Source organism: Cynoglossus semilaevis, chromosome 15, assembly GCF_000523025.1.
Source record: "Cynoglossus semilaevis isolate Cse_v1.0 chromosome 15, Cse_v1.0, whole genome shotgun sequence".
Taxonomy (NCBI): Eukaryota; Metazoa; Chordata; class Actinopteri; order Pleuronectiformes; family Cynoglossidae; genus Cynoglossus; species Cynoglossus semilaevis.
This window is the reverse complement of record NC_024321.1, coordinates 18381279-18395250: the sequence shown is the minus strand read 5'-3', so window position 1 is coordinate 18395250 and position 13972 is coordinate 18381279. Positions and strand designations below refer to the sequence as shown.

The following is a 13972-nucleotide window of genomic DNA, read 5'->3' as shown; positions in this document are numbered from 1 at the left end:
NTGCCTCCGTTTTATCTGAGTGATGCTGCGGCAGCAGTGGGAGGACGGTGCAGCAGGTGTCAGACTCAGCTCTGTGGAAGCATTGAAGTGAAGTGAAGTGAAGGAGGGACTTGACAAGTGCAGATCAGCGTCACACATCAGTCAACGTGAGGTCACACAACTCTCAGATTCTCTCTCAGACTGAGAGGCACAGAAGTCACTGTACTTTACTTTACTACTTTTACCACATTTTATTATCTGTAAAATGCTGTTACTTTTCAGAAACAAGTGAGGTTTTATGTATAATCTGTTTTTGCAAAAGTTATCAACATATTTAACCATTTTTTTGTTTTTTAATTTTGCAATAATTTGACTGTTACTTCTTTTTTTTAGAATTATATTTTTTCAGAAACAAGTGAAGTTTTATGTATAATCTGTTTTTGCAAAAGTTATCAACATATTTAACCATTTTTTTGTTTTTTAATTTTGCAATAATTTGCAACATGCAATCTTTAAAGATTAAAGATTCAATTCAACATGATACACTCATTTTACCTCCATAAAAAACGTATGTGACCCCAGGGGGTGGGGGTGGAGGGAGGGTGTTTGTGCCGTGCAAATATTACTGCTCGAGTGAAATGGGTTTTTCTTTTAATGTAATGAGATTAATTGCCATTTCATTGCTTTCCTAAAACTGCCCTTTGGATATATATATATCTATATATATCTATATATATATCTATATATATATCTATATATATATATATATACACATATATATATATATATATACATACATATATATAAATATATATTTAAAAATAATAATTTTTATGTCTCCATGGATCTTTTTATCCATACATACTGCAATACTGGCTTCTACCGACATATTATTAGTAGAATATTGTCTTCTCCAATAACGGAGATGCTCCTGATGAAGACATAATGTTGAGTAATTTAATGCTGATAAGATGACAATAAAGGTCTTGGGTTTTTTTTTTCTATTCTGTTCTATTTAGCGTGGACAATTCAACTACAGCCTGATGTTTTTGAACTGAGAATGGAACCTGGATCCCTGCAATCTCAACACGGAAAATCCACCAGTTTCCGCCATTGACCTCTTTGCTGTTAAGCAAGAGCACTGACCACTAATCCACTGCGCACTGGTTGTTGTTTTTTTAACTCATACTAAAGCTGTCTGGGTCAATTATCCAATCACTGCCCAGTGTCCACATTAAAAACATCCACCTATAATTAACCATAGAAACCAATTAAAGCTGAGCTTCAATAGGGGTTTAATACACCTTTAGTTCATCACAACGTCCGTCTTAGAAAAAAAAAGGTTTCAATTCAATGGTGAGTGGACCCAAAGATTTACAGGCAACAACCGAAGACTTCGACAATTACCATGACATGGGCCTGCATTTCTGCAGAAACAGTTGTTCAACCACAAGAGGTTTGTTCTCGTTACACGTTAAAAAAAAAAAATCAAGTAAATGAATACTGCTAGCCTCATCTCCCCCCGTCCTCACCCCCCCGGGCTGTATGAAGAACACATGAAAGGTCAGTTGAACAGGAGCAGGAGTGTAACCTGAGATCAGATGATGTGAGTTAATAAAAGTGCATATAATCTACATGAATGAACCAACAAAATCTCTCCTGAGGTACGAGTTCACATCATTTCCTTCGCATGTCGCTAATTTGGGCGGATCATCTTTGGTAAATGGAGTGCAGATACTCCCGGGGAAATTGGGAAACTGGTTTTCACAGTTAAAACCCCAGTGTGGCGGGAGGGCAGGGTAATTCCTCTGTAACTCAATTAGTGCACTCAGAGTGCGGTGCTGAGCTCGAAGGCCACAGACACATGTCCAAACAATTAGCTGATGAGTGCACTTAGTGCACATAAAAGAACGATTAAAAGAGCGCAGAGCTCCCGTAATTGTTACAGGGAGAAAAGGCATTAATAGATTCTGAGTAAATCCACTGTAAACTCCCTGAAGACCGAGGTGGAAGGACTTTTGTTTCAAAACATACGAGAACTGGCGTTTCCTCTGCAGCACATAAAGGTTTACTATTGGCTGTATGTTGAAGGTGAGGTCACACACCGCAACTGAGGTGTAGTGGAAGGTTGATTTGCGTTTGTCAATTGTCAAAATAGTCCTTGTAATCTCCAACCGAAATCAAACCAGGAAAAGATTTATAATAATATATAATTTATATTTAAAAATATTGAAAATATATCTGAGGCCAACTTTTCCTCCTATATTTAAAAAACACTAAATATTGTTTCAAATGAAACAAATGTACATTTCTGACTGAAGAACCGGTCAGATGAGGACTTTTTGACTACTGTAAATATACCTAATGAGGGAAAAGTTGTTGCAATGTGTAATGGTTAGCATGGCTGCCTTACAGGCAAAGACCATCGACCTTGGGTTCGATTCCCAAAGGAACCACCCATTCCTAATGGTGCCTCCCATGGGGTAAATAATGGACTTCACTGTTATTATTATTATTATTATTATTATTATTATCATGTTTCCGACCTGTTGAGTGATTATGTTCGACCCCGCCCCCCTGTCTACAGTAAATGATAAGTCAGTCGTCAACAAGATTTATTACAGTAATCATCTACCACCGCTGTAGACACACCAGCAAACAAGAACTGTCGATTTGTGCGTCAGCTGAACAGAGACATAAATCATGCATTTAAATCAACACAAGGTGTAGTTTTTCTTTAATTTAATACTTCCTGCTGGTGCTACGGTAGACGCCGCCGTGTCGCTACATGAGCGATCGGTGACTCAATGTTAGTCAGCGTAACAAACAACTCGGCTCATTGCGTGTCCTGAACTGGCGAGCTCACGGTTGTGGGTTTAAGTGCTTGTGAGCCGTGTTGGCAGCGTGGCATTAACTCCTCCGCTCACAGCTCCTTTTTTGGAGCTTTTGTTCCCAAGGAAAAAAAAAACACTTGTGTTTAAACAGATGTCAGAGAAAGGCCTCGGGCACCGATTCTGTCTGACTCAGAGGCAGTGTGTATCATCTCCAAGGAAGGCATGATGACATTGGAAGACTGAGCCAGTCGAGACAAAGCAAACTCTAACAGGGACGAGGGAGTGAGGAAAAGTCCTCACCCACTTTCAACTTCAGTCCCAGGGCAGCCGCGTCGGAAGAGACGCTTAGATAATGGAGTAAAACCCAAGGCCATGACCCGACCATGACTTTGACTCTCAGATTATGGCAGAAAAACAGGTGAGTCCATTGTGTCACACATTGACACAAAAGAATTTGTTCTGCCAACGTTTTTGTTTTATGACTGATGATTTTTTTTTACGTTTGGATTGTTATGTAGTTTGTAACTTACACAGAGGAGAAAAAAAATAGTTGTAGTTGGTTCAAGTTTCAAGTTATTTTCTCAATGTATTGGTTTACAAAACATTACAGTAGAGTAACGTGATAAAAAAGATATGGAAATGAAATATAATCACCAAAGTCAAAGCCAAGGAAAGGACTAGAAACTTCCAGTACTTATGTCCAGCTACTTAACACCATTTCAGTGTTGACCAATCTTTGAGCCACAGCACATATATATATATACATATATATCATGTAATGAAATAATCTTCTAGTCTAAATGACCTCATAATTGACTAAAATCCCCGGCCTGTTTAGTTGAAGACATCGCTGATAAACTGGCAGGAACTGAAAAAAAGACACTCACAAAAATCTTCAACAGCTCTGATTATCTTTTTTTTTTGTTTAGTTTTCATAGCCATCTGCTGCCACCTAGCTGAAGAGTATTTAATTGTTCAGCCTTTCATGCTTTGACGAGCAAAGAAAAATGATATACAATAAATAAATAATAGCCCAATTACTTGGTTGGTTTTTACTGGTATGGTAATGAGCTTTAGGTTGTGAACAAAAGAACAAAATACAAGCAGTCAAAGTTGAGGGGCTATCATGGATATGTTCTTGGGGTGCCTCTGGGGGGAGACCCTTGGGGGAGACGTCAGACAGACTGGTGGTACTCTGTCTCTCATGTTTTCTTCCAGAAGAGCAGGACAGCCCCAAAGATCAGGGGCTGAAAATGTACGAACTAGAGAAAAGGACGGGATGGTTCTGAGCTGGTTCTTTCCATAGTACCTGAAGTATTTTATTTGATGGTTTCTTTGCTTGTCTGGGCTTCTTCTCATTGAAATAACTGAGAAAGAAAGTTGTAAAAGTCGAAAGCTATAAAAAGAATGATGTGTTTACGGCTCTGACTGGGTGGAGTCCAGGGTGTGGGTGCTGCTCTCCCGACTTCTCTAACTCCCATGTTTCTTCTTCACTCCCTGCAGATCATACCAACAGTCATTCAGGGAGATCAGCTCCTGGTTCTGGCGTGGCTCGGTCACGGTTGAAGCAAAGTCACTGTCCAGGGAATGGCTGCGCAGATTCATACTGTTGAAGGTGACGATGGTGCTGCTGTTCCCCAATAGATCAAGTCTCCCCCTTCTGGTAGGCTGTGGGTTCAGCCTGAGGGCCCTGTTGTTGCTGCGCTCTCCTCACATCTCCACCAAGCCGTCCACTGTGTTCCTGGTGCAGTTGGCATCGTCTGACTGTCTGATCTTACTACAGTGGACGCTGTGGCTCAGTGTCAAACTGTCCTGGTGGACAGAGAAGCCGGGCCGTGGAGAAACCGTGAGCGACCTCTGCCTGCAGCTGTTGGACGCTCACCACCTGGCCTCTCTGCTCCTGCTGGGCCTGCTGGGCCTGGAGGCCACGCTGGTGTCACGGTGGCCTCAGCAGACCGTGCGCTTCAGGACCTCTCACTGGGCCCACCTCAGCTGCGCCCTGGTCTGGATGTTTGTGCTGCTGGAGTTCACGTTGTCACTGCATCTGCAGACTCTACGGAAGACAAATCCTGACAACTACTGGTCACAACTCCAGGACTCCAAACTGTCCTTTGTGGGACTGGTGCCCCCTTCGTTCTTGTTGTCCACCTTCTCCCCATGTCTGAGGAAGCTTTTGTGGTTGATGAACCTCTGGTTGCATTATGCACTGTTTTTCAGTAAACCACCACGTAGAAGGAGTTCCTTTCATTAAAGCCTTTTAAACTGGTTTTCATTCGCTCTTTATTTATTATTTATAATAAACAAATGTTCAACAGAAATCGAGTTATTTGGCCGCAAGTGCCTGTGCTTTTTCTGTGGAAACTAAGATAAACTGTTGCCTACTGAGTTAACCATGTTAAGTAATTTATGTAATTAATTAGATTAGTACTTTTTATACTATTTTGTCACAAATAAAAAAGTGTGAAACACATACATCTACCTGCTGTTGTTTTCTGTTCCAGCAATATACAAAAAAAATTTTTTTTTTTGGAATGTTGATTTCAGACAATGAATTGTGATTAATCCATAGCTACTGTGGGATTATTAAAATTATACATTTGACCTTAATGTAAATGTCATGTTCAGTAGATGCGTGAAACAGATTATTTAAAATTGACATTTACCAAATTTGGCGGATGCAGAATAAGCAGAAACTAAGACCCAAATTACGTGTCTGCAGGTTTCACACAGGCCTCCTACACATACGTGTATGTGGGTTACAGGAAGCTACCACACTACCACACGTGGACCATTAGGTCACATGGGCTCCTCATGTTTATTTCAGACCATGTTTTACAGAAATCTCTTGTGCAGATACCATCTTTGGTAACTACCATGACGCAGAGTACTGTTAATACTGAGAAATATTTACGTATTGAGGGGGGGGGAAAAAACGTTACTACAGTCACTGACAAAAATGAATAAAAAAGACAAAACAAAAATGTGTGGGATTATGGTCACTGTTGTACCGAAATGTCTGTTTTCATTTTCCACCACCAAGCCATTTTTAGGGTCTGGGTGGAGGGTGGGTCTGTGGTGGAGTGCAGGGTGGCAAACGCCACACAATAATTGGGTTGCATCTCTTTTTAACTGACTACATCCACGACATCGAATACAAAAAAATCGAGCAGAGGGAAATTATGAGAGACGCACGCAGCTAACAGTTAACATCCTGTTGAAAAACAAAAAACCTCAGACACGGCAGAGCAACAATATCATCACACACACCCACACACACACACCGTTTGTTTTGACAGTGTCTGTCCCTCGGTGTCAGAGACAGTTCTGTTTACGAAGACAGTTCTGTTTACGAAGACAGTTCTGTTTACGAAGACATTTCTTTTGCTTTTGTCTGCACTTCCATCTCAATGTTTAAATTTCTTTTACCTTTGAGTCATTTTTACCATTCTATATTTTATTGTTGGTATTTTTTCCTTGGACCACAAAAAATTATGTTCTGAACTGCGCTCTATTTTATTCTGTTTTATTCTATTCTATTTGTTGCTCACAGTTGAATTAATATTGCACCGAAAAGTGAAAAGTTCTGGTAGGAAACAGCCCCACCCAGTGTCCACACCACGTATTGAAAACAGACATGGTCACCACAATCAGAACTAAATATAATGTATAGTTAAAATAGTTGCCATGAAAATGCGTTTTAAAAGCTGGGCATTTAAAGATAAATAAAAGCACGAGTATTTTAAAAAAAACACCTTAGGATGATTGGATAGAAAATCGTTTGTAGACTCATTAATTATTTTGTTAAATTTTGTTAACTTATTTACTTTGCTATAAGCAAAGTAAATAACTAAACAAACGTTGGAAGATTTGAAAATATACATTTAAAATTAATTGCTCTCTACACGGTTTATTTGATGCTTTTTTTTTCTAATTGAGGAAAAGGTGTTACATTATCTTCCAGCAGAGGGCGGAGCTGAGCGTCTATAAAACACAGTAACAGATATTAGCAAATCTGTGAATTTCTATAATAATTGTTAATTTGTTAGATTCAATTAAAGAAAGTTATATAAAAAAGTAATGTTTACGTCAAGTCTGGTGTCTTCAGTCTCTTCCTGAGGCGTAGGATTTATTCACTAATAATATTATCAGGTATCGGTATTGAAACGGAAACTGATCTCTATTTGTTCCCCTGTGGCAGCTGTCACACTGTTCCAACCCAGAACCAAAAACACTTTAAAAGGAAACAAAATAATTGCTCCAGTCTAATCCACTGGTTCTTTTCTCTGTTCCACAGCAGAAGGCCAGATTAGAAGTGAAGTTTGTGGAATCCTTCCCCAGAGCTGTGCCAACAAGTCCTCCATGAGGACCATGTTTGGAAATGAACCAATTTAAAACCATTAACACGACCTTTCACACTGTGCGCTCTGATGCAAAGTGTATGAGCTCATTATTGTCTGGATCCAAAGACCGACCGTCACCACGGTCCAGGGTCGGCGCTCGCTCATGGCTGCTCATGCTGCACCTATAAGTACCACTGTGTAAACAGTCACTTCATGATCTGAGGCTGCCGATCTTCTGCAGTTCCCTCTGTGGCCTCATCACTGACAGCAGCAGCGATGAGCCGCAGAGGCACCTGTTCAGCTCGATAGAGTGCTACAAAAGTAAATTGATCTTATTCTCATAACAAGTAGTTATGAAATAATTTCCCAAAACACTTCACTAAACTTCCAAAATAAAGTTCTTGGTGACTGGAATGGGAACCTGAAAATTGTTCCTTAGAACCCACTTTCTGCTCACTAAACTTCCAAAATAAAGTTCTTGGTGACTGGAATGGGAAATTGTTCCTTAGAACCGAGTGACTTGGAATAAAAATAAAAACATTCCATGATCTCTCTCTTTTTTTATCCTGAAATAAAATAAAATCCAAGAGTTTCTCAACATGGGCTTTTACCAAATCATCTCTGCTTTGTCACTAGTTCTGTATAACAAAAGAAACCAGCTTTTTATGATTCATGTCTTTTTTCCTGTCTTTTCTCAGACAAAACATTTTTACCAAATCATCTCTGCTTTGTCACCTGACAGATGATTCTTCTTCTCATCGAACCACATGACGGGTCAATCTAAACAAGCGCCTGTTGAAACAACGCCACTACGTTTGACTGGACGATGGTGTTTTGTTGATGTTGATGAGGTTTGTGTGAACAACTTCAGAGTCAACAAAACCGTCACATATATTACAAAAACCAGCTCGGAGTTCAGCTGCAAAACTGGCAAGACCTGAGCTGACCAGCCCCTCAGCAGTCAGACCAAAAAAAAAAAAAAACAATTCTGTTTACCGGCTGGTTGACTGTTGTATCTCCAATTATAAAGTCTGTAAAGCTGAAGCGTCCTGTGTTGTCGTGGCTTTCTGCTTTTGTCCAGACCTGTTGTCAGGGCAGAGGTATGTGTGGCACGGCGGGGCAACTCCTGAACCCTCCTGGAGCCAAAGAGAGAGAGAGGATGGGTAGACGTAGAGGAGAACGCAGAGGAAATACACTCATCTTTACGTTCAGGCCGAGGAGGAGAGGAGGGAGAGAGGAGAGGAAAGGAAAGGAGAGGAGAGGGAATGAAAGGCAAAGGGAGGAATGAGGGGGCAGTAATGGGGTCTTTGTTCTGGTTTGTGGGTCTCACAAAGACTCGGTCAGGGCTGTGCAGCTTAGTTACCAAACTCACTGAATAAGTTGGTGTGTGTGTGTGTGTGTTGTGAACTAGTTGGAGTCAGATTCGAGATGAGGACACTCAGTCAGGACATTTCTGCAGGTCCTCACTGACACTAGGGGGCTCTGAGAGTTATAGGTAGTTAAAGGTAACACATTTCAATTCCAATATTAGAATTTCTATATTTCTTTTCTTTTGTTTCAATCAGAATTTAGTGAGTATTTAGTGTTTAAATATGAGTTTCATTACACTAACACTGGTGTCAGGGACAACCTTTGTGTGTACAGGGTGAGGAGAATTTGTCAACAAAAGGTTGTGAGTTCAAATTTAGATGAGCAACAACAACAAAAAAAACAACTTTCACCTTAGGCAACAACAAATGTCATGTCTCTGTTCCTGAGCCATGACAGCGTTAGCTTAAGAAAAAAGTGAAGAAAGAAAGAAAAATAATAAAAACTAAAATTTACATTAACACAACGACATATGTGTATTTTTGGTATTTTTGGGAACTTCTTAGAAAAACATCAGCTTTAAGAACACATAAAGAAAAGCACTTAAATGGTGTTGTGAAATGCCATTAGGGAAACATGCTTTTATCACAGAGCGTGACTATTATTTATACTCCAGGTCAACACTAACAATTGTGAGGCTGAAGACATCTGTGTGTGTGTGTGTGTGTGTGTCTGGGTTGAGCTTATGCAGTAAGCAGGATGTCCTGTCCTCCCCGCTGCTATTGTGGAATGGTTAGCCTGCCAGACACTACCCCCAGAGAACACTTCCCTTCTTTCAAGTTCCACTGTCACTGTTCTTCACACACACACACACACACACACTGACAAACACACACACAGCTCAATGCCAGCCTGAACACAATGGAGACCTGTCCAGCACCGCCCTGTCACCTTGCTAAATTTAGCTCTTTTGGGCATCGCCTTAAAGACGAAGGTCAGGTCACAACAACAATGCTATCAAGTGAAATTAAACTTTTTTTTTTTTTTTTTTTTTTTTTTTAACTTGGCCACCACACCTGTGGCAGATACACTGAAGTTGTTACCCCCTCGATGAACTATAATTACAGTTTATTTTTATATGAGCCTTTCTTTTGCACTGCTGGTCTTATTTTAAGCCCTTGTTAGAGTCCGGCTACTGGGTCAGAAGCCAGTCTCTTGTTGGACACGTACCAGTTTCACAATAGTTGTTTTTTTCCTTTTAACTGTACACAAGGCTATTTTAGATATGTTTTAATTATAATTTTATTATTAGACAATTTTTTGTCACTGTTCCGTTTATAGTTATACTTGGTTTTATAGTTATACTTGGATAAACTGACTCAAGGATGCTAATCTTAAACATTTGTTTTAACTCTGAAAGTGGTGAACACAGCACAAAAACAACAAAGATACCAATGCTAGCCATTTATCTTTATTTATTTTTTTAACTAAGCCAACCCTAAACGTAACCAAATAGGGAAAAAAAACGATTAATTCTGCTAAATATTTGCTACGAAGTAGCTTTGCGTTAGCATTCATTTAGCTAAACTGCTCAACGTTATCTGTTGTGGATGAAAGCTTGGGGGGGAAAGACAACAAACCTAGCTAAAATTAAATGTAAATGTTTAATGACATTTATTAAATGTTGAAAGAAAGTATAAGAAGAAAGATTAAAGTATAAGAAGTATAAGAAGAAGAAGAAAAGCATCCGAACATATTTAAGCGTTTGCGAACCAAATGTCATTCCGTTATTTCCTCATTTAGCAGTACTTTCAAAATAAAAGACACAATCTTGAATTCGTTATTAAATACTTCGGATAACTACGTAACGGATCGCAGTGAATCATTTTGAGTCGCGATCCAACAAACACCTTTGTTTAAAGCATCGTCGATACGGATTTATTTGTTGGTAGGAAAATTCGTTTATTTTTTTAATTGTACTGAATTAAGTGTGAGCTGACCGGCTACTGACACCACTGCGTCCCCCCCTATCCTTCCTCCACAAACTTCCATCCACCTCCTCCCCCTCCTCCTCCACCACTCCCTCGCCCCCGCAGCCCAGCCGTGGGGCTATTGTCCCCGTTTCCTGTGCAGCTCTCCGCACTTAAACACGAACACTCGAGGAGAGCAACAGGCGCAAGTGGATGTGATGCAGACGGAGTCCACACGGGATTAGCTGTCGCTTATAAAAAACAAAACAAAACAAAACTGCTGGACGGTTGTTTTTCTACTTTACTTTCGGGAGTAAACGGCAGAAGACACTTGGATTAAAAAAAGTGTTTCTTTCTTCCACTTGTGACAGACACCACCACCAACAACAACAACAACAACAACAACAACAACAACAACACCAACACCGCTGCTGCTGCAGAAACATCAGTGACCAGGAGGTGGACTGTCAACATCCACTCAGCTGCAGGTGAGTTTCATTCCACGAGTCAATTTAATATTACGTATTTTTAAAATGTCAATTACACAATGTACACCTGACGTCACAGATTACTGCGTAATTACTGTAACGGCGTAATCAGCCAATCAGTAAATCATTAAAAATCACACAAACTAAAGATTTACATCTTCTCCCAATTTTTACCCCCTTGCTGGGAAATCCTGGGTCTGTTTAGTTGAACGTCACACTGCTTTACTCTCAGGAATGAAAGAAAAACATAAAGTTCTACTCCAAAAGATCTACGTGTATCTCTTTTATTTAATTTCCATAATCATCTGCTGCTGAAGAGTATCTAATTATTCTGCCTGTAACTGTGGCACGAAATGAGCAAAGACATATTGTTTGTAGTAAATACATTTAGACCAATTAAGTAAAACCGCATTATTATCTTCAGCACTTCCTGATGACTCTGTTATGATCGTAATCACTTCCTTGTAAACAGTGATGGTTCCTGTTTAAACTCCAATACATGAGAAAAAACTATTTTGGTGACTGTTAGGAGTAACTGATGTCAATAAAAAAAAAGATCTACGTGTATCTCTTTTATTTAATTTCCATAATCATCTGCTGCTGAAGAGTATCTAATTATTCTGCCTGTAACTGTGGCACGAAATGAGCAAAGACATATTGTTTGTAGTAAATACATTTAGACCAATTAAGTAAAACCGCATTATTATCTTCAGCACTTCCTGATGACTCTGTTATGATCGTAATCACTTCCTTGTAAACAGTGATGGTTCCTGTTTAAACTCCAATACATGAGAAAAAACTATTTTGGTGACTGTTAGGAGTAACTGATGTCAATAAAAAAAAGAAGCAATATCATAATGTCACCCCAGCCCCCACACCGCCACCCACTTCCCACCCTCCCTCTGCCCTCTTTTCCTCGAACATATGAAAGAAGGGAACAGCTGGATGTGACTTGAGCCTGAACTTGATCTGCTCAGATCAGCAGGTCTAAGGGGTCCTGGTCCTGTCGCTGCTGCCACGGTGGGCTGCAGGGGTAAACGCTAAGACTGTGCAGCTGTCCACAACCTGGACGTGAAGTGAACATACATTTCACAGGGTGGAACTTTTCAGAAGAACCTATAGTAATCCACCACTTGTTTGAATATGTCTGTGCACGAGTCGGCAGTTTCCTATAGTTCATGGGTTCTGAAAGGCTGAAAAGAGAACCGACATCGACAGGACGTCTAGACCTGGAGCCGCAGAACACAGAACATGTATTTGTATGTTTTTGTGAAAAAGAAATAGAGAGAGTTGGTAAATGCTAGTATTTTTTTTTTAACTAAGCCAACCCTAAATCAATTGGTAAAAATGGTAAATAGTTAAACAGTTGCTAAGAATTAGCTCTGGGTTAGCCTAACTGCTCAAAGTTATCTGTGAAGCTAGGAAAAAAAAACAACAACAACAAACCTAGCTCAAATTTAATTTTGCTTTGTATATAGCAGCACTTTCAGAATAACATAATTTTAAATCTGTAATTAAATACTTCGTATAACAATGTAATCGATCGCAGCAAATCATGTTCACGATGTCGCGATCCAACAAACACCTTTGTTTAAAGCATCGTCGGCACAAGTAAAGTTACTGAGAGAGTTTAATAAAAACCGGAGTTGAGTTGGAGTTGGCAAATGCTAGTATTTGCCTGCTTGTGTGTGTGTGTACCCGTTTCCAAGTGTGTGTGTTTGGGGCAGTCGGGTACAGTGGGGGCATTGTGAAGGTCCGGTTAAAGCTTTTTGGGTAGGCGTGTGAAAAAGCAGTAAAGATGTCACACTGCAGCTGGCACTGGACAGAGCTGATGGACTGCTCACACTCACAGCAGCCTTTGTGCCTGCCCTGTGTGTGTGTGTGTGAGAAAGAGAGAGAGAGAGAGAGAGAAAAGCCAAATTGCGTCCTCATCCCTCTGTAACACAAGGTAAACTACAGTACAGCCATAGAGATAACGTAGTATTTACTGTCTAATTATTAGAAAGATAAATCAAGGATTATTTTAGGAAAAATAATTTAATCACTACCGGTATCAGGCCAATACTTCAAATACTCATAGTCGTAAACTTGTGCTGTTTCTTAGCTGTTTTTTTTACTACAATCCACTGTTTCGGTGTCAGTTACAGCAGGTATCAGTAAAGCACTTGGTATCTGTGAGTAGTGAATGAAAATACGCATGCTTGTCTCCTGAAAAAAAAAAACCAAAACAAAAAAAACCCCAAAAACTAGTATCACCTAGATTCTTGTCAATCTTTTCAGTAAATCTCCTCTGACAGGTTTATTATCGATTAACAGTAGAAAACTGCGTATTCAGACAACTATGATGGCATCTCTTGAGTTTGTCTTTGTAGTATTTTGGATCACAGACAACATCATATGGTCTTCACATGTAGGCAAGATCTCCTTGTGACTTAGAAAGTGTAATTAAAGTGTAACATTGGTGGAGTTCCCCAGAAAGCAGTAAGACAGACGGGATGATAAAAGAGATTTTTTTTTTACTTCCACACATTTACAGCCACACATATCAAGAGGTAATAAAATATCACCATAAACTACACTTTGTAAAAATGATAAAAACTAAGCAATTGTGGCTTTTATTTTGTTACGTGTATTACTTTTCACATTGTGCTAAATTTGTATTTGATTAAAAAGATAAAAATCTAAGAGCACGACAGGCTTTTAACCTTCACATGGCATCAAAGCATCAGGTGAACGAGAAAACGATCTGTCAGCGCAGGCAGCGATGAGTTTGACTTTTCCAGAAAGAAAAAACCTGCTGTGTGGAGATTAGTCTAATGTTGTGGTTTTGTTTTCTAACATTAGTAGTGAATTAGGCCTCAAGTATATTTGATCTCCCTGTCACTGATGCATTAATGTCTTTGGCAGCGCTTCACACGGTCCTGCTGACAGCCGGCGTGCTGCATGTGAAACTACCGCAGTAACTGAGATCAGCTGACGAGATCAAAGGGTTAACGCCGACAGATAAGACAAGAACACGTACATAAATGTTTCTACAGAACAAATATGTTGCT

The 13972-nt window shown here is 39.7% G+C and overlaps 2 protein-coding genes and 1 long non-coding RNA gene across 3 annotated transcripts in view; 2 read left to right on the top strand and 1 right to left on the bottom strand.

Annotated features, from left to right (window-relative positions):
• Position 1: 1 nt before the first annotated feature.
• The window catches only part of LOC112488232 (uncharacterized), a 26171-nt gene continuing 12200 nt past the window's right edge, over positions 2 to 13972 (bottom strand). The window contains exons 2-3 of the long non-coding RNA XR_003052079.1: positions 8150 to 8289; positions 2 to 71 (exon numbers count right to left, since the gene is read on the bottom strand). This is a non-coding gene — a long non-coding RNA (uncharacterized LOC112488232). The remainder of the gene's footprint in view (positions 72 to 8149; positions 8290 to 13972) is intronic.
• LOC112488231 (uncharacterized) lies at positions 2517 to 6530 on the top strand. Its single transcript, XM_025063401.1, has 2 exons — positions 2517 to 3231; positions 4317 to 6530. The coding sequence occupies exons 1-2, from the start codon at positions 3197 to 3199 to the stop codon at positions 5062 to 5064; spliced, it is 783 nt and encodes a 260-aa protein (XP_024919169.1). The 5' UTR covers positions 2517 to 3196; the 3' UTR covers positions 5065 to 6530.
• The window catches only part of lpar4 (lysophosphatidic acid receptor 4), a 5608-nt gene continuing 2213 nt past the window's right edge, over positions 10578 to 13972 (top strand). Inside the window, exon 1 of the mRNA XM_008327537.3 lies at positions 10578 to 10919. The gene's annotated coding sequence lies outside the window, so the exon portion shown is untranslated. The remainder of the gene's footprint in view (positions 10920 to 13972) is intronic.